Consider the following 20,701-nt stretch of genomic DNA (forward strand, 5'->3'; position numbering starts at 1 on the left):
TCCCCCGCCTCGCCCCTCGTGGCCGGGAACCCTGGTCGCGGTTGTGGCTCCTGGTAGAACATGATACACCGAGGTGGGCTTGGGTGACTTGAGGTGTCACCCAAAACCGATGCCCATTGCTTTTGCCTGCTGGCTTCCTTGCCAGTCCCCCTGTTTGTTATTGTTGCGTGTAACATTGAACGTTCTGGCACATGGAATGTGCCACATTTATGTGCCACGTAACGTTAATGCCTTCAACTCGAAAGTGGCTTGAGTTTATCATGGCAGAGTCTGGCTGTGAAAGCAAAACCCGATTCGGTACACGCCGAGGTGGTACACAGCCTGCAGCGCGCGTCTCCAGATGGTCCTATAGAAATCACCTGCTCCTCTGCTGCGGCCTTCAGGCTCCCCGGGAATGGCTCCCTCTTTGGTGGCGGTTTCAGTGACCTCCTCACCCCTTAGGTGAGGAGGGAGTTGAGCTCTGGGGTGGAGGGGATGGCTGAGCACAGGACACCAGACACCAGACAGATGAGATCAGCGCAACTGGTGAGTCATACGTGTTCACAGCCCTGGGGAGGGGGATACGCACTCCACACCTGGTCACACGGTGCTGTACTCGGCAGCAGAGGCTTTGTGGTGTGGCCACAAAGGGTGGGGTGGCCCTGGGCCCCACGGAGCTGTGACTGGCTTGTCATATCCTGCAGGCCCGCAGGGAGCTAAGCCCCTTCTCGGGACTGGGCAGGCGTGGGCTTGGTACCCGCGATGAGGCTGGTGGGCAGGACTCCGTCTGCACAGGCAGGGTGGGAGGGGCGGCTCGTAGCCCCAGTCAGCCTGCCACATTTTCCCCAGACGTCGCGGCAGCACAGAATGCGGGCCTTGGCCCACAGGAGAGGTCATGTTTTCCTGAAGTCTAGCACCTTTTCAGTGGCTGTGGGACTGCGATGACAAGATGTGGGCATGTCCAGGACGCAGGGCAAGGTCGCTCTGTTAGAGCAGGTAGTCACAGGGAGCTTTTCTCTCGACTTACCCAGCAGCCAGGCCCGCCTGGCCGGCTCCCCTTCTGCACCCCTTGTGGCGGTTGAACCTGGCAGAGTCGAGTGGAGCGGTCTTCTTGCTCTGTCTCTGCGGCCTCCGGTGTCCCACGCTGCCCAGGTGTCTCTTTCGAAAGTGGCCCCTGCATTGTCCTGACTGCTGGGTGAGCTCAGTTTCTTGTGCCTTTTTGTCTGCTCAGGGGACACCAGGAGACACGATCATTAGGCTTTATAGGTTGAGCCTTCTTTTTTGTTTCTTTTTTGTGTTGACTCTCACTCTGTCGCCCAGGCTGGAGTGCAGTGGCATGCTCACAGCTGCTGGAGTCCAGGGTGCACTCGCGGCCGCTGCAGCCTCCATCTGCTGGGCTCAGGTGATCCTTCCTCCTCAGCCTTTCTGATAGCTGGAACCACAGGTGCGCGCCACGACACCCGGCTAACCTTTTGATTTATTGTAGAGGCGCGGTCTCGCCAAGTTGTCCAGGCTGGTCTTGAACTCCTAGACTCAGGCAGTCCTCTCGTCTCCACCTCCCACAGTGCTGGTATTACAGGCGTGAGCCACTGCGCCTGGCTGAACATTCTTTTTAACTAACCCAATAGATTATCTTCCCCTGTCCCCTAAAGTAGCAAATGAAACATGATAGACCCTCCAGTGATGTTTACTGAAGTAAATGACATGGCCACCTCCTGTGTTTAAGTGTTTGGAAAACATTTGAAAGCATACACGTGTCAATGTGCATATGGATGCGTGGGTGTGAGTGCGGGGCACACCCCTGCAGCTGCCCTGGCACTGGCTCTTTCCAGGGGCTAGCCAGGAGATCATGTGTTATTCTGGGCCAAAGTCGGTACATACAGTGCATGACATGAGGAAGAGGTGAAGGGGAAAAGGGGAACTGAGTCAACCCTAACTTTACCTAAAAATTTTTTCTTTCTTCTTTTGGAGTCAGGGTCTCACTCTGTCACCCAGGCTAGAGTACAGTGGCACGATCACAGTTCCTCACAGGCGCAACCTCCTGGGCTCAGGAGATCCTGCCACCTCAGCTCCCGTGTAGCTGCAACTTCAGGCGCCACCATACCTGCGAATTTTTTATTTTTTGCGCGATGAGGTCTCACTATGTTGCCTAGGGCTGGTCTCCAACTCCTAGGCTCAAGCAGTCCTCCTACCTCAGCCTCCCAAGGTGCTGGGATTACAGGCAGGAACCACTGTGCCTGGCCAAAAAAACACGTCATCTCTACTATCATGCCAAAACTGGATTGGGAACCTTCTATATTTTATTGAAGGCAATTTTTTTTTGAGTTGGTGTCTCACTCTGTCACCCAGGCTGGAGTACAGTGGCATGCTCACAGTCACTGCAGCCTCGACCTGCTGGGCTCAGGCGATCCTTCCGCCTCAGCCTTCCAAATAGCTGGAACTACAAGCACACGTCAGCATGCCTGGCTAATTTTTTGATTTATTGTTAGACATGAGGTCTCACCAAGTTGCCAGGCTGGTCTCGAACCCGCGGACTCAGGCAATCCTCTCAGCTTGGCCTTCCAAAGTGCTGGGATTATAGGTATGAGCCACCATGCCCGGCCTGGCAATTTTAAGCTCAGAAGAATGTTTTGCTGTTTGTATTAACTAAAGGTTTTTTGTCCACATTTCATGAAACACATCCCAATTCTTTTTTTTTTTTTTTTTTGAGTTGGAGTCTCACTCTCTCGCCCAGGCTGGAGTGAAGTGGCACGCTCATGGACACCGCAGCCTTGACCTGCTGGACTTCAGGTGATCCTTCCACCTCAGCCTTCCAAGTAACTGGGACTGCAGGTGTGTGCCTCTACACCTGGCTAATTTTTTGATTTATTGCAGAGACGAGTTCTCGCCATGTTGTCCAGGCTGGTCTCAAACCCCTGGATTCAGGCAATCCTCTCACCTCTGCCTCGCAAAGTGTTGGGATTGCAGGCGTGAGCCACCACGCCAGCCCAGCACATCCCAATTCTAAGAAAGCAAGACGAAGAGTAAACATTTGGTATCAGTCTTGGGTAGTGCTTGTTTCAGGACCCATTTTGGTCACAGTTTGTTCCTTTCTAGCTAGGGACAGCTAAGCTCTCGGACTAAGAGTCTGCTGGGCTGTGATCTGCCCAGAGTGCCTTTGTGTTGTGAAAGTGGGCCCAGTAGCCTGCAGGGCAGGGCCATCCTTCCTGGCATCCAGACCCTAGAGATGCCCCAGGCTAGGACAGTTCACCATGGAGGCTTCCCCAAGGTGTGTGGTTCCTCTGTGGCCCCTGCAGGCTTGTGATAGCGCCTCCCTTGACCTCTGCATTTCTTCTTTTTTTTCAAGCCTTAACTGGCTGCCAGGAGATCCCCTCTTCCTCCCTGTTATCTAGAGACTCGGGCCAGTGGTTCTCCCAAATACCTCTGCCGGGAGTAAGGGTGATCCATGGTCCACACGTTTCAGCCACCTAAAAAATCGCCGAGAGACATCTTTGTGAAAGGCAGCCCTGAACATGCTACCCGGCCTGGGATTGGGAGGGAGAGGGGAGGAACCGGAGAAGAGGGTCTTGACCCTCATCACCTGGGAGAGAAAGAAACTGCCCCCAAGGAGTTAGTTCCCATATTAAAAGATACATGTGCATGTGGATACGGATGCATAAATGCTTTGAGTCACCTTTTACAAAACTTTCAGACTTCCTTGGGGGGATGGGGGGTGGGGGGGTCTTTGAAAAAGTCAGAATGCATGTAAATTGCAGTTTTAAAAGCATGCCAAAGAGAAGGTAACAAATCTCTTCCCTATGGGCAACTCTAGTCACCAGGGTCAGCCCGTGCATATACACCGGTGTGTACATGTGTGTGCACGCATGCACATACTTTTTATATCAATATATGTTTTTGTGTATATGTATTCTCCTTTGTTCTTTCTCTACATAAATGAGAGCACACTCTGCCTTGACTTTTTTTTAACCTAACGATATTTCCTGGAGCAAAATCCATAACATTGAGCTTAAATCTACCTCATTTTAAAAATGGCTGTTTATTAATTTATTATGTGGATGTACCTTGATTTATTTAACCAGTCTCCTAGTAGTTGATGGAAAATCCCTTTATAACTGCTTCTTTGTGTTAAACCTTAATTATAATTGACTTTAGCTTGCTGATCCTGACTCTGTTTTTATTTTTTATTTTCTTGAGTCCGTCGCCCAGGCTGGAGTGCAATGGGCACCTTCACAGCCACCACGGCCTCGACCTGCTAGGCTCAGGCAATCCTTGAACCTCAGCCTTCCAAGTAACTGGGACTACAGGCATGCACCACCACGCCTGGCTAATTTTTGGTTTATTGTAGTGATGAGGTCTCGCCAAGCTGCCTGGGCTGGTCTCGAACCCCTGGGCTCAGGCAGTCCTCTCAGCTCGGCCTCCCAAAGTGCTGGGATTGTAGGCATGAACCACTGCACTGAGCCTGACTTTGTTTTTAATCAGTACAGTGCAACTTTCGGAGTCCTAATAATGAATGCATGCCTGAGGGGAGGGGATGACCCTGGCGTTTATAAGGGGGGCTTGCCCCCCATAAATGAAGCAGGCCTGTTTTTCAGAAATGCCTTTCTTCCTTCCTGACAGTCACCCAGAGCCAGTTTTAAACAGTGTCTAGTTTATATTTCAAGGAAGCTGGACATTTTTGTGGTTTCCCTTCCGAAGCCGTAGAACCCTAGCCTGCTAGTTTTGAAGGCTTGGCTGTTGAAACCTCTAAACTTTACGAACTGAAAAACGAAACACTGGTTGTTTACACTTGTGGCGCAAGTTTCTTTTCATGCATCGTTCCTTCATTCTCTCCAGCAACAGGCTCCTGTTGCTCTGTCCCTGGAAGTATGTCAGCTAGCGTACAGGGTTCTTTTTCTGGGATGAAGATAGTACAGCCTTTCGTCTGTAAGTTGGTGTACACTTACACACTTGCCTGCCTGCTTTTAGTTATTTCTTTTTTTGAGTTGGGGTGTCGCTCTGCTGCCCAGGCTGGAGGCAGTGGCCTGATCGCCAGCAACTGCAGCCTTGGCCTGGGCTCAGGTGATCCTTCCACCTCAGCCTTCTAAGTAGCAGGGACTACAGGTGCGCACCACCACACCCAGCTAATTTTTCGATTTATTGCAGAGATGAGGTCTCTCCAAGTTGCTCAGGTTGATTGAGGCATGAGCCACCACACCCGGTCAGTTTTTAAATTTATTCAAATAAAGCTTGTCCTGACCTTTAAGCAGGAAACCTCTCCAGAGAAGATTAAAAATGAACGCGTAGCCGGGTGTGGTGACTCTTGCTTATAATCCCAGCACTTTGGGAGCCAAGGTGAGAGGATTACCTTAGCCCACGGGTTCGAGACCAGTCTGGGCAACTTGGCGAGCCCTCGTCTCCACAGTAAGTCAAAAACTGAGCCGGACGTGGTGGTGTGCGCCTGTGGTTCCTGCTACTTGGAAAGCTGAGGCATAAGGATGGCCTAAGCCCAGCAGGTCAAGACTGCAGTGACCCTGAGTGTGCCATTGCACTCCAGCCTGGGCAATGAGACTCTGACTCAAAAAATAAAAAATAAAAAAATTGGGCTTCTGCACTAGACTGGAGTCCAGTCTCTCTCTCTCTCTCTCTCTCTCTCTCTCTTTCTCTCTTTCTCCTTCTCCTTCCCCCCAATCGCCGACACGGTCTCCACCTTTGGGGTACCCTGAACCGGGCTGGAGCTGGTCTCTGGCAACTAATATTTTGGATTTTGGTCATCCTAATAGGTGTGTAGTGGTATCTCACTGTTGTTTTAATTTGCCATTCCATATTGACGTATGATGCTGACATATGTCTATTTCTTTCTATTCTGTTCCATTGATCTATTTGTATATTCTTTTGTCAATACTATATTCTTGATATCATAGCTTTATAGTGATTTTTTTTTTTTTTTTGAGTTGGAGCCTCACTCCATCGCTCAGGCTGGAGTGCAGTGAAAAAAAAATAAAAAAAATTAAAAAATTAATACATATACTTCTCTTTGAGGAAGGTAGTCTGCTCCTATACCTTAATGAGAACATCATCATCCTTTTGTGTTATAGAAGGATCGATGTTTCTTTTTAGTCCAAGCAGTTGGTAATGTGGAAGGACCTACCAGAGAACCCAGTGTCCACCCAGCACAGAAGGGTCACACTTGTCACATGTGGTATTTGTTCAGGTTGGATAAGTTTGCCTCTAACTCTGTCATCTCTTGGCTTTTGTGTCCTGTCATCGGGGTTCTGCACATACTTAAGATAGTCGTGTGAGGCCCTGTGTTTGGAAAACCGACAGTGAGGCGTGAGCACAGGCTCTTGCTTTGTTGGAGGATGCAGGTGGCCATGCACATTTGTGTCACATGTCTTGCGTGTTTCCCAAAGTAATGAGGTAATGCCTACTCTTCCTGGAAAATCATCTGAGTGGAGTGGAGAAAATTCCAGAAGTGCTTTGCGATTGAGCAGAGGACCTGAAAAGGAGAGTAAGAGGGATTTTTTAACTGCTTTTTGTTGATTAGATTCTTGGTTTCACTGTGACACTGGGGTCTGAGGTTTCAAAGGGGACTGAAGTAACATAAGAAAATGTTTTCTGGTGAAACTGTATAGAAACAATTTTCAGGTGAAAATTGTGAGCCAATTTTATATCGTTAGCATATTATAGAAACTGATTATTAAACAACTTATTTAACATTTTTTTGGTGAATTTTTCCATGTGATGTTCGTCCTTCAAGTCCTTAATCGTTTTTTCCGGTCATTCTGTGATAAACATGAAAGCAGCCAAGGAAAACACATGGTCACTAAGTCATAATGAGACAGCATTTGAAAAAGAATTGTAACGATATCCTTAGGACAGGCAGGAGTAAGAAGAGGAAGAGAAAGATCACAGAGGTTCCGATTTATGTGTCGGGACTTGGAGAGGAGAAGGAAGCCTCTGGAGTGAGGGAGGGCATTGCCGGGAATGTCCTTCAAGTTTTGGAGGACTTGCATGGGACGTCCCTTGACTCAGAGCGCAGAAGCAACTCTCAGATGAGGGGAAAAGAGGTGCCTGGCCTGCTAGCGGCGGAGGAGAAGCTGAACGCGCTCTTAAGGGAGCTTCCCTCCTGTCCTGCTCTGCCATCTTCCCTTGGGGAATCTCAAAAGGATGTTTTGGTCGTGAACCCCGGCACCTTATGCTTGGCTCAGCATTGTGTAGGCATATGTTCCTAAAAACTCTTGGAGGCAACAAATTAAGTGCTTTTCTTTTTCTTTTTGATTTGAGTCTCACTCTGTCACCCAGGCTGGAGTGCAGTGACACACTCACGGCCACCCCAGCATCGACCTGCTGGGCTCTGGTGATCCTTCCACCTCTACCTTCCAAGTAGCCAGAACTACAGGCGCGCGCTACCACGCCCGGCTGTTTTTGATTTATTGTAGAGACAGGTCTCGCCAAGTTACCCAGGCTGGTCTCAAACCTGTGAGCCCAGGCAATCCTGAAGTGCTGGGATTATAGGTGTGAGTCTCTGCCCCTCGCCCCACCTCTAAGTGCTTTTTGTAAGACAATTCCTTCTGAAAGAGAAATCACATTTGATGTGATGTCTCGCCTGGAGGAAAAATTGGATCTGCTTCCAGGGTAGGATGTATGGTTCGCCTATAGAAAGTAGCACATAGAAAAAAGAAGTAACTCATTGAATACTCGTCATTCCACATGCATCCATCTTGGCATGAGCAATTGAAGGTACAGATACCCATCAGTAGGAATTCACCTGCCTTTGCTTTTTTCTGTCTTCATTACAGCATACTGAAAGCGAACCGATTTTCTAGAAACCAGGCTCCCTCCAGAAGTAAATTTGTTTTTAGAAAAGATAGCCTGAGGCCAGGCTCCGTGGCTCAGCCTGTAATCCTGCGCCTTTGGGAGGCTGAGGTGAGTGGATTGCCTGAGCCCGCGGGTTCGAGACCTGCCTGGGCAACTTGGTGAGACCTCATCTCTACAATAAATCAAAAAACTAGCCAGGCGTGTTCCAGCTACTTGGAAGACTGAGGCGGAAGGATCGCCGGAGCCCAGCAGGTCGAGGCTGTGGTGGCTGGGAGCGACCACTGCACTCCAGTCTGGGTGAGAGTGAGACTCCAACTCAAAAAAAAAAAAAAAAAAAGAAAAGATAGCCTGGAAATCCCGGCATGGTGGCTCACACCTGTAATCCCAGCACTTTGGGAGGCTGAAGTAGAGGGATCACTTGAGGCCAGGAGTTTGAGACCAGCCTGGGCAACATAATGAGACTCTATGTCCACAAAAAATAAAAAAATATAAAGAAAGGCAGGCCTGGGGAACAGAGCCCAGCCTTTGTTGTAGTTTCAATTGCACTTTCTTTCCTTTTCCTTGGCGTGTCCGGTTGTGAGCTGACAGGCAGGAAGATGTGGAGGGAGTGCTGTGTGTTTTGTTCCTCCACCGGCAGAGCAGACAGTGCTGGGATGCTGGCTTTCCGACGGGGGTGGGGGGGTGGGGGGGACTGGGGGGGAGACAGAAGAATTCCCAGCTGTAGACTAGACCGCCATTGGTCAGGGTCTGTTTCACCCTCAGGAGGCTAAAATGGTCATTCACAAACTGCTAATGGTGGTATGGGGAAATGGTGTAATCTCTTTAGAAATGAACACGTTGACGTTGAAAGTAAACACACAGATGGTGGTCCTGGGTTTTGCTGCTCACCCCCTCATCTTTCCTGTAGAATGAGCCCCTTGCCACATATTATGTTGCAGTTCATGTCACCCTCCTTCTGCTGTGATCTGGTCTTGACCTTGAGGTCTGCTGAGCATTTTTCCTCCCCACCTTTGTGTGTGTGTGTGTGGGTGTGTGTGTATTTTGTTTTTTTTGTGTCAGAGTCTCACTGTCATCCAGGCTGGAGTGTAGTGGCACACTCACAGCCACCAACCTTGATGTGCTGGGCGCAGGTGATCCTTCTGCCTGAGCCTTCCAAGTAACTGGAACTAGAGGCACGCACCACCACGCCAGGGTAATTTTTCGATTTACTGTAGAGACGAGGTCCTGCCGAGTTGCTCAGGCTGGTCTCAAACCCCTGGGTTCAGAACTCCCAAAGCGCAGGGATGACAAGTATAAACCACCACACCCAGCGTCCTCCCCACCTTTTACCTGAAGTCCTGATGGTATTTCTTCCTCTTATATCCATCCCTTCCTCTCGATTCCTGGCATAGACACTGGTTCAGGCCACCTGCACCATTGACACTTAATACCTGTTGCCTTCTGGTAGCATTTTCACGTATGCAGTGAGCAGTTCTTGAGGGCCTGTTGCGAGTCAGTGTCTGCTGGAGATTTGACTGAAAAGCATAAGTCCTTGTCCTTAGGAGTTTGCGTTTTAATGAGCAAAACAAGTGTACTCAGGGAGATTGTGTAGGATTCAGAAGACACGCTGCAGTCTCCTGCTGTTTCACGGCAGGGTTTTAATCCCTGTAATTAAAAGCTCTAGTATTTAAAGCTTTTTTATTCTTGTTCTTAAGTGTTAACTTTTGTACTTTCACTCCTTTTGCTGTCCCTGATGGTTTGGCAACAACTGGATACCATCCTCTTTGTTTGCTTGTTTTTTGAGTTGGGGTCTCTGTCTCCTAAATGAGAATGCAGTGGCATGATCATGGCTCACTGCAACCTTCAACTCCTGGGCTCAAGTGATCCTTCTGCCTTAGCCTCCTGAGTCGCTAGGACTAAAGGGGTGTGCCACCATGCCCAGCTAATTTTTTTATTTTTTTTGTAGCGATGAGGTTTTACTACATTGCCCAGACTTGTCTTGAACTCCTGGGCTTCAGCACTTTTCCAGCCTTGGTCTCCCAAAGTGCTGGGATTACAGGCTGAGCCACACTGCCAGACCACTGCCCTTTTAATAATAGCCTTCCAAGTATTAATGACCAAGAAACATCATTCACCTCTCTCTTTAGGCAAAATAACCCTAATTCTTCACAGGGGCCGCAGCCCCGTCACTAATTACCCAAATGTGTTCCGCTCAGGAGTCCAGAAAGGTACACAGAGGGGCTGACTCTAAAATCCAGTGCGCAGAGCTGCTCCCACCCATCCCTGGGCTTCTGCTGCAACCAGGCCCTGACCAGCAGGTCAGGTGGGACCTGAGATTCTGCATTTCTGAGAGGCGCCAGGTGATGCTGGTGCTACGTGGAAGTACTGTGTGTTGTGCTAGCAGGGTTTTAGATGGGACAAGTTAAGGAACTGGGACAGACACAAGTGCAGGCATGCTTTTCCAACCCGTGTGGATGGATCCTGCAATCGGCACATCCTGTGAGCTCCGTTACTCACCAGTCTATGCCAGCAGCTGTCTCCCAGCCGGTGGGCGGCCCCTGTGCCTGCACCCAGAGACTGTGAGCTTGCCAGGGATCTGCCTGGACAGCTCCCGCCCTCCACCCGGGAAGGGAGTCTCTTCATGTCCCAGGGAGCTGTGATGAGGTGCACATCTGCCCAACGGAGGCTGTGTCCTAGGAAACCTGTCTATGGCAGTGGGAGGTGTTGCTGTGGGCACTCTGCTGCCAGCCGACTGGCTTGTGTGACAGTGGGGCCCGAGGAGTGGCTTCGGAGGCAAGGGCGTACCCTGCCGTGTGGCATCAGGAACTGTGGAAGTTCAGCTGTGGCTGTTAAGATTCCCGCTGGAGGCGGGCACTGGCTCACGCCTATAATCCCGGCACTTTGGGAGGCCGAGGTGAGAGGATTGCTTAGCCCACGGGCTCGGGACCAGCCTGGGCAACTTGGTGAGACCTTGTCTCAACAATAAATCAAAAAATTAGCCGGGCGTGGTGGTGTGTGCCTGTAGTTCCGGCTACCTTGAAGGCTGAGGCAGAAGGATCGCCAGGGCCCAGCAGATTGAGGCTGCAGTGGCCGCGAGCGCGCCACTGTACTCCAGCCTGGGCGACGGAGTAAGACTCCGACTCAAGAAAAAAAAGATTCCCACTGGGGAGCTCTGACTGCAGCCTTGGCCACGGACGACCTGCCTGTGACCGGCAAGGCCTGCTGGCTGGGACACAGCCATCTCCTGCAAGTGTGTTCCCTGGTGGCCTGCAGGGCCCTTGCTGGCTCCTCCTGTGGTCTCCTTTTTCTAGGCAGCCCAGGGAAGCATTTGTGCAGGAAGTTTGCTCCTGAGTCTTGACAGCCTGTGCTGGAGGGCGTTCTTTCCATCATCTTCCTGGGGAGCGTTTCGTGGAGTCCCCCACGGACTGGATGGCAGCAGCGGCTTTCAGGTTCACGACGCCTGTCTCAGGCAGACTGGGAGCTTGGCAAGGTCAGGCTGGCCTGTATCGGGGTCACATGGAAGGCTTGCCAGAATGCGAGTTCCTGGGTCCTGGCTCCCTTGTGTTTTCAGTCCCCAGGTCTGGAGCAGAGCCTGAGAACTGGCACTGTCTGCTGTCCCTTCCTGTGTGTTGTGATGTAGGCAGAGCCAAGGGGCGGGCACGTGTTCGCAGCAGCACGTGCCTTGTTGTAATCGCCATGACTTCCCACCTTCAGAGCTTTATTAGTTGGGCCTTAGTTTTTTACTTTTGAGTCGGGGTCTCACTCTGTCACCCAGGCTAGAGTACAGTGGCACCATCAAAGCTCGCTGCAGCCTCAAACTCCTGGCCCAAGCACTCCTCCATCTTGGCCTCCCAAAGGGCTGGAACTACTTCACCAGCCTGCTGTTGTCTTTACCCTAAGGCTGGGGAAGCAGCTGCTCCCCAGTGCGTCTGTGTCGCTGGGCCCTTTGTGGCACCCCAGCCCCACTCTCGGCAAGGGTCTGACTTTCGAGGGTAGGCACGGATGGAGGCCTGGGATGTGCCGCTGGGCAGCTCTCTCCCCCCACTTTATCATCGCGACTTCAGGAAGTGGGTCTGGGCTTTGGCAGCTGAGGCAGGCTCACGAAAGGGGAAGTCCGCAGTCTGGCTATTTCCATCCTTCCAGTCCAGAGACGTCCTGGCTCGGGTTACAGGGGTCTGGGGCTGGGTGGGCGTGTTTTGCCAGTACTCGTTGTTGAAGGCAACTAATGGATGCTTTCTGTTGAAGCAGTTCTGGAGCATCTCAGGAGGGCCACCGCAACCTCAATCTTGGTGACCTTCCCTCTGATGAGGAGGACGCCAGCTCCACCTCCAGTCAAGGAGAGCCTGACCCACTGGAAGATAGACAGGTATGCTTCGGCACTGAGCTGTTCCTCCTTTGTGTTGATGGCCTCTTGCTGTGCTGGGGAGTATTTGTCAGCTTGATCGGCACGAAAGCCTGGTGAACTTCTTAAAATTTATTGGCCATTTTCAAATTTAAATTCAATCACTGCTGTAATATAGCACCTAAATATGATCATGTTTAAGTACGTATCACACATATTATTTAGTGATGGTTGGGGAGTAATTTTTACTGAGGTCCACCGGCTTTCATTCGGTAACCAAAATCCCCTTGGGATTGTTCCTTGTACTGCTACCAGTTTGTCCGACATTTTATTGCAGGAAAGGAATTATATGCTTTTTAGACTCAGTCAAAACTTTTTAGGGATAGAGTAGATTGCTGTTGGTAGGACATCATCATTGGCTTTGAAATCGTCCAGTGTGTGTGGTAGAAGAGCAGAGCCTGTGTGGCGGATACTGCCCACGTGTCCATGGTCACCTAGAGCTCCGCACACATGGAGGCTGCCCACGTGTCCACGGTCACTTACAGCTCGGAGCGCGTGGAGCCTGCCCACATGTCCATGTAGTCTAGAGCTCAGCACGTGTGGAGGCTGCCCGCATGTCCACGGTCGCTTAAATGTGTGATGGGGTTCATTATAATGTCTCTGTGGTTTGCATAAATACCTATTTATCCATTTCATTTTAATTTTTTAATTTTTGTTTTTAAGTAACATTTCATCTTAAGTAACATTTCTTTAAAGACATCCTCAGCAGTACCCAGGATGCGTTGGAATGCGACAGCAAGATAGATCCACACAGAATGTCACACCATGAGGTCCGTGTTGCCTCACTCCCAAGCCACAGTTGATCAGTCCATTGTCCATCCTGTTGAACTTGTTTTTGCTCTGTTGAACTTCACTTTCAGCCTTAAGTGAGTGACCCTAAGTGCAATTGTCTGAATTTAAGTCCCAGCTCCTCCACTGAGATCTGGGTAACCTGAGACTCATTTTTAACCTTTCTGGGCTAAAGAGTACCATTTTATAAATTAGAAAAAGAATCAACATTGTTGGAATTTTTGAGTGTATTAGGTAATTTGATGTTTGCAAAGCCTTAGAACACTTAAAACATGATAAGACGGCAGTGATCATTCATTTATTGTTTACTGGCAAAACTTCATTTCTGTGCTGTGAATGTTAAGTTATGGTGTTGAGAGTAAGCACTGGAAGCGACCTAGGCCCTAGGCGGGCCAGTGTGTGAGTCTCCTGAGACAGCTGAGAGACTGTGGGTGTTGTCTGGGTGGGGACTGTTTCCCCCATTCCCGGAATCTTCCTGCCCTCCCCCACAGTGGGTAGCCTCCTGCCAAGGCTGGTCTTTGAAGGTTGTGCGCGTTCCCAGGCATGTGTTGTGGGACCCCGGTGACCAAGCAGAGCTGAGACCATGTAGTCGGTGAACTTAATCAACACAACGCACACATGGGATAGGAATTTGAATGGTTATAAAACCACTTGCTGTACCCCCCAAAGTACAGACGGTGTCTGTCCCTGCTGGACCCCCAGGTGATTGCTTTGGCTAGGCTAACTTGACAGGCAAGCCCCCACCTTGCCATGAGTCAGTTCCTCTTAAAGACCCCCTGCATCCCTCCGCTGCCTGGGCTTTACTGTGCCTGTCAGTCCTTCCTCTTGTGTCTGCTGGTGTCTGCCTTGCTCTAATCTGGAAGTCGTTTTCCACGTTGCTGCTTCCTGGATGGAGATTCGGCAGGTCCTTGTCCCCTGTGTCCCAGGTGCCGCTGGGGTTCGCTGGAGACCAGCGGTGCTCCCGGCACGAGCTTCCGTGGGCTCCATCCTGAGGTACGAGAGGAGCACGGCACGTGACAGGGAGAGCGTCCGTGTGCAGCTGCGAAGGGGCAGCCCTCCCTCCCAGATGTGCTGGAAGCCGAGTGAGCAGTGTGGGCGCAGGCCTCTGACAGAGTGGGCTTTGACAGGGACTTACATCCTGGGAAGGACCGGAGCCTGCGAAGAGGCTGAGCCGAGCGTGACGTGTCCCCAAGGGCCAGAGTGCGGCCTGGTCACTCTGGCCGAGCAGCCCCAAGGCTATTCTCTTCCTGGAGCTGCTCCTTCCTGCCGTTTGGTGAAGTCGTTTCTTCTCTTGTGGCTGTTTGAATCGGGGTTTCGCTCTGTCACCCAGGCTACGAACAGAGCTCACCGCAGCCTCGACCTCCTGGGTTCGGGCCGTCCAGCCACCTGGGTGGTGTCTTTGGCTTGATTTTTTCTAGTTTCTCCCTGTACCTCTTGAAGTGGTGCGTGGAATTGGATTCCGCGTTCTATCAGGGCTGCGCTGCCGTGCGGCACGGGGAGGAACTCACCTCCAGCCTCGCAGCGGGCGGCCCTTCTCAGAGCGTCCTGCGATGGTGGCCTGGCTGCCGCCCTATGCGGCGCCCCCCCCACCTTTGCTCTTCCTGCCTGGGTTCTTCATGATCTTTCGCTCTCAGTTGTGCCGCACTGCAGCAGCCCTGTTGTGTCTTCACATTTTGTTAAAAATGGGATCGTTCCTTTCATCACAGACACTAATGCTTTTACCTGATACTGATGGCGTTGGCGATCCCCGTCTTGAGAATCCTCAACCACCCCAGCAAGCCACCCCTCCGGCTCCTCCCCTGAGACCACAGTGGCAGCAGCATAACAGTCCGGCTCTCCTTGCAGACTCTGCTGCCCCATCCAGCTGCAGCCGGGGGCCTGCCGTTGCTTTCGCGGCGGTTGAAAAGTTTCTGGAGCCAGATTGCTTGGGTTCCCATCACGGACAAACTCTGTGATCTTGAACAACTCACTTAGTTTTTCTTTGCCTCAGTTTCCCCGTGTGTAAAAAGGGGATGGAGTAGAGAAGACGCTTATCCTTACATTCCAAGATTGTTGTGATGATTATACACATTTAGAACAATGCCTGACACAAAGTGCATCCTTCATGGGTTTTCAGGTATTACGTGTCTATGAAAATAAGCACGCAAAATCTTAAACATCTCAAATCAAGCTTTATGGAACTTTACCAGTAAATATGTTTCTGGCCAGGCATGGTGGCTCACGCCTGTAATCCCAGCACTTTGGGAAGCCAAGATAGGTGGATTGCTTTAGTCTAGGAGTTCAAGACCAGCATGGGCAACATAGTAAGACTTCATCTCTACAAAAAATAAAATGAAAAAACTAGCTGGTGGTGGTGTGTGCCTGTAGCCCCAGCTACTTGGGATGCTGGGGTGGAAGGATCACCTGAACCCAGGAGTTCGAGGTTGCCGTGAGCCGTGGTCATTGCCTGGGCAACAGAGCGAGACCCCGACTCAAAAATTAAAATAAATAAATTACTTCTTATTCAGCCATGAGAACGAGTAACTGATAATGGGCACCAAGTTTCTTTTTCTTTTTTTTTTTTTTTTTGAGTTGCAGTCTCACTCTGTCGCCCAGACTGGAGTGCAGTGGAACGCTCCTGGCTATCACAGCCTCGACCTGCTGGGCTCCGGCAATCCTTCCGCCTCAACCTTCCAAGTAGCTGGAACTACAGGCATGTGCTACCATGCCCGGCTAATTTTTTGATTTATTGTAGTGATGAGGTCTCACCAAGTTTCCCAGGCGGGTCTCGAACCCGCGGGCTCAGGCAGTCCACTCACCTCAGTCTCCCAAAGTGCAGGATTACAGGCTAAGCCACCGAGCACGGCTCCAAGTTTCTTTTTCAGCTGCTGAACCTGTTCTAGAGTTAAGTTGTGGTAATGGCTGCACGACACTGGATCCGTGAAGAACCACTGAAAAACTGAGAGAGTGTTGTTCTTTTTGAGTTGGAGTCTCACTCTGTCGCCCAGACTGGAGTGCAGTGGCCGCTCCCGGCCACCGCAGCCTCGACCTGCTGGGCTCCGGCGATCCTTCCGCCTCAGCCTTCCGAGTAGCCGGAATTACAGGCATGCGCTACCACGCCCGGCTGATTTCTTGATTTATTGTAGAGATGAGGTCTCGCTGCCCAGGCGGGTCTCGAACCCGCGGGCTCAGGCAATCCACTCACCTCAGCCTCCTAAAGACGCAGGATTACAGGCTGAGCCACCGAGCCCAGCTAGAGAGTGTTGTTCTTTAGAAACTAACCACAGTGTCAGCTCATCTTGGCCGTAATTTCACGATAGAGATGCTTCTTGGGCAAGTCTGGGTGTTCACATTTTTTATTTTTATTGGAATTCAAACAGGATAGAAGATACTTTTTAACATTTCTGTTAAAGAGTAATAGATAAATTTCACTGAACATTACTTATGGTGAAAAAATATGCAGTTAAGAATTTACAAAACTGGTTTTGAACAAGAAAACTGAAGTTAAGGAAGAAATAAGAATGTACAAAGCTGGGCTGTTATCAAGAGTTCTCAACACAAAACTGGATCTCAGATCAAAGGTGCTGTTCTGGAATTTGTTTGGCTTGTTTATGACCTTGACAAAGTAATTTCACTTGTTTGTGGCTTGTGTTTCAGCCTCCACAGCAGTGGACTTTTGGGAGATGTTATTATTTAACAGGCTTTGAAATTTAAGTGAGGGCTTTCATTAACTGAAAGGTTGAGACACAGAATATGGGTAAACTCTCTTGAGGGTTTATGGTGGGACATGTTTTTCTATCATTGTTTCACTTGGGTCAGAATCAGTCATTGTTCTTATGATCTGGAAATAGGGCTTTCATGTTTGTTCTTTATTTTTTATTTTGTATTTTTTTGAGTTGACGTCTCACTCTGTTACCCAGGCTGGAGTACAGTGGCATGCCCATGGTCAGTGTAGCCTCAACCTTCAGGGCTCAGGCAATCCTTCTACCTCAGCCTTCCAAGTAGCTGGAACTACAGATGCACGCTACCATGCCCAGCTACTTTTCTGATTTATCGTAGAGACAGGGTCTCACCCAGTTGCCCAGGCTGGTTTCGAATCCCCGGGCTCAGGCAGTCCTCTCGCCTCAGCCTCCCAAAGTGCTGGGGTTACAGGCTTGAGCCACTGTGTTGGGCCTGTTCTTTATTTATCTTTGCCGTCCTATCTACTTTTAAAATGACTGTAATTTTGGCTAATTTTCTTTCTTTTTTTTTTTTTGAGTTGGAGTTTTACTCTGTCACCCAGGCTGGAGTGCAGTGGCATGTTCACAGCCACGACAGCCTCTACCTGCTGGGCTCAGACAATCCTTCTGTCTCAGCCTTGCAAGTAGCTGGAACTACAGGTTGTGCCACCAGGCCCAGCTAATTTTTTGATTTATTGTAGAGACAGGTCTCACCAAGTTGCCCATGCTGGTCTCCAGCCGCTGGACTCAGGCAATCCTCTTGCCTCTGCCTCCCAAAGTGCTGGCATTACAGATGTGAGCTACCACGCCCATCCTAGAGGTTTGTTTCCTAACTCTCAGTTATTTCCCATCGATCTACACTTTTTTTTTTTGCCAGTACCCTCCATCCCCCCCCCAAAATTTATAATCTGAGTTTGCAAAAAATAAATACGCATTCACACACCCAAAGTGCTGCTTCTGGGATTCACTGCCACACACCATGTCTTATGGACTTGCACACCTGAGACAGGAGATGTTGTTTACGTCTGGGGAGTTTTAAAGTCAGAAGTTTCGCATTTTTATTTTAGAGAAGAGGAGTGTCAGGGCCCGCCCTCCCCCCCCTTCTTCTGAACTGAGGTATTTCTGGCACCTGCTGTCGTCGGCATGCTGTTTGCCTGGTGATAGCTATGTTTACAGCGGCGGGGCAGCCCGCTTTTCACAGGTCTTTCTGACATAGGCCTTGGCAGAGCAGGGTCCTGAGAGGAAGGAGGAAAGAAACTACTAGGTAGCAACTTTACAACAGGAGAGTATCAACGAGGAGAGGAAACGGGGATGCCAGAATAAATTACCACCGACGTGGAACGTTTGTGGAGAGCCGGGGCACATTGGAGCTGGTTCTAGCCTGATGTTTCCATGTCCTTGGTGTGCCCCGTTTCTTTAAAGCTACCTTGAGGTTCCTCTCGACCACTCAGGGACCTCACGTTCTTTGGAAATGGAGAATGCAGAGTCAGGGCTCCAGTTCTCTTAGTGGCTTTGACTTCTACTTTTCATTTTTAATGCGTTTTTTAATTGTAAATGTATGTACTATTGTTCGTACACATTAAACTCTCTAACTATAGATGGTATAAAGAAACCCATTATAACAGAAAAGCATTGACTTGCTAAAATATTTTTTCAAAAAACAGTTATCTGTGTGTGTGTGTGTGTGCACACGTTCACAGTCATGGCTGATGCGTGGTCTGTGAGATCACACAGTGCCGAGACTGCCTGAGGAGTGGCAGCCATGTGTCCTTCACAGATGAGGGAGTGCAGGGGAGTGGAACAAGACTCCTCCACCCTGCGGGTCCCAGGCATGTGACTGCCTGTTGCGACAGCAGGGACATCATCGTCAGCATCCGAGAGCCCAGGGGAAATGGCAAGATGAGGCCCTGGGCTGGCGAGACTGGACTCTCAGCACTCTGGATTGGTGAATGGTTGCACTCTAAGAACTATTTTCTCCTCTGTGAGTAGGAGTCTCACTCTGCTGCCCATGCTGGAGTTTAGTGGAACGCTCACCGCCACTGCAGCCTTGACCTGCCAGGCTCAGGGGATCCTTCTCCCATAGCCTTCCAAGTAGCTGGAACCACGGGTGTGCACCACCACCCAGCTAATTTTTTTATTTATTGTAGAGATGAGGTCTCACCCAGTTGCCCAGGCTGGTCTCGAAACCATGGGCTCAGGTGATCCTCTCACCTCGGCCTCCCAGAGTGCTGGGATGACAGGCGTGAGCCACTGTGCCCAGCAAGCATTTACTTTTTATGCAAAATAGTCCATAATAAAAGAATGTAGTTTCAGCTCTTTGGAAGAAAACTGCTTGGACTGTAGAGTGTACGTTGGAAAAGGACGTTAAGGAATTTCAGAGTCTGCACTGTGATGCTGAGTTGTATGGACTGTGAAGCCAACCCTGTCAGAAGGTGCTTAGTGTCTGCATGCAGACGCCTTGCTCAGCGTGCTCTTTTTATGTTCCTGTTAGGTTTTCACTTGTCAGTCTCACGTTACTTGTGTGCACACAAAGGACTCATTGTCATGTGGGGGCATTTCCCCTGCAGACTTTCTGTTTGTGGCTTCTACTTGGACAGCTGGTGGCCTTGCTCCCAGAGCCCTGGGGCTGCTGAGGACACTGGAGAGGTGCTCAGCCTCCCTGCCATGGTTTCCCCTCTTCAGGTCTGCGTGCTGCCATGTGAGCTGTCATGCGGTGTGGAACTGTGCTCCTGGGAGAGACAGTATCTGAGTCTGTCGGGGCTGGTCTCCGTCTCCCTCTCAGAGCTCATGCTTTTTCGTGTCCTCTGAACCACAGGATGAAGATGATGGAATGAAAGCGAAAGTTCATCATATTGCCAAGGAGATCGCGAGCTCAGAGAAAGTGTAGGTATCGAGTTTGCAATTCAGAAGACCACTTGGACACCCCTTTGACTTTTTAAAACATTTTTCCCATTGCTGTTTTTTTGCAGGTTTGTGGATGTGCTAAAACTTTTGCATATTGTAAGTATCTGTGAATATTTTCTTGAAGCCTAAGACAGCCCCTTCTGTACTTATCTACTCCCCAAAGGGTTCAGCGTGACTAGCTGAAGCGAGTTAGATGTATATGCTTGCTAATAACTGGTTGTATTTTCAGTTTTACACATGTATGTAAATATAGTATAGACATTTTCTAAAAGTGTGCATCTCATGTATATGTAGATAAGATGATTTCTGAAAAATAGAGCCTTGATGTCTGCATCTCCAAAGTCTTCTGAGGAAGGAATTTTAAGGTGTTTAAGGCGAGTCCTCCTGGACCCCTGCGGTCTGCTGTTGGTAGGATTTCGTGCCAGCCGCGCATAGGGAGCACAGTCATCAGTGTTCAAAACTGTTTTGCTCCTATGTGAATAACCCCCCGGAAAGAGGAACTTGAAATGGGCCTTTTCCAACTGACTTTTTAAAGTTCTATTTCTGGGGGGGTTCCCCCCTCCCCCCACCGCTTGGAGTCTCTATTTCCCATTTTTTATTACTGTCAACTTGAAGAGACCTGCTGGGAAGATGAGGAAGTATCTGAGCGCATATGCATTTTCTCATGTACTCCTGGTACTTACAAATTTTTCATAAGTCCTGTCACACATTGGCAGTTGAAGTTACTTTATTCCAACTGCACTTAGGCAAGAGATTAAGACTTAACAAAAGAAAGGGGTGAAACAAAAGGAAAGGGCGGAGAAAACAATAAAACGGGAAATTGAAGGGAAAGGCACTCATGGGGTGTGATTGTGAACATCATACATTAAGCTTGATGGCTGAGAAATGGACGGTTGACAAAATGTGCACCCATTTGCCTCTCTGCTGAGATGTCCTCATTTTCAGTTTTCCTTTTAATGGCTACGTCTGGACATGGAAAATGGGCCACCCCTACAGGGACTCACGCTGACCCGTTTTGAGAAGATACTTCCTGGCGAATGGTTTCTCACGTCACTTTTGACCATATTGGGAAGTTCCCTTTTGTAATTAAGTGTTTTTTGTTTGTTTGTTTGTTTGTTTTTGAGTTGGAGTCTCACTCCATCACCCAGACTGG

General features: G+C 49.7%; 1 protein-coding gene across 1 annotated transcript in view; it reads left to right on the top strand.

Moving 5' to 3' along the window:
- Window positions 1-20,701, top strand: part of FGD6 (FYVE, RhoGEF and PH domain containing 6) — a 94,666-nt gene that overhangs the window by 22,406 nt on the left and 51,559 nt on the right. Inside the window, exons 2-4 of the mRNA XM_008073107.2 lie at window positions 12,004-12,121; window positions 19,460-19,527; window positions 19,614-19,644. Coding sequence (XP_008071298.2) covers window positions 12,004-12,121; window positions 19,460-19,527; window positions 19,614-19,644 — 217 coding nt within the window. The remainder of the gene's footprint in view (window positions 1-12,003; window positions 12,122-19,459; window positions 19,528-19,613; window positions 19,645-20,701) is intronic.

The sequence above is a fragment of the Carlito syrichta genome, unplaced genomic scaffold (genome assembly GCF_000164805.1).
Source record: "Carlito syrichta isolate Samal-C Ts95f unplaced genomic scaffold, Tarsius_syrichta-2.0.1 Scaffold115649, whole genome shotgun sequence".
NCBI classification, from domain to species: Eukaryota; Metazoa; Chordata; class Mammalia; order Primates; family Tarsiidae; genus Carlito; species Carlito syrichta.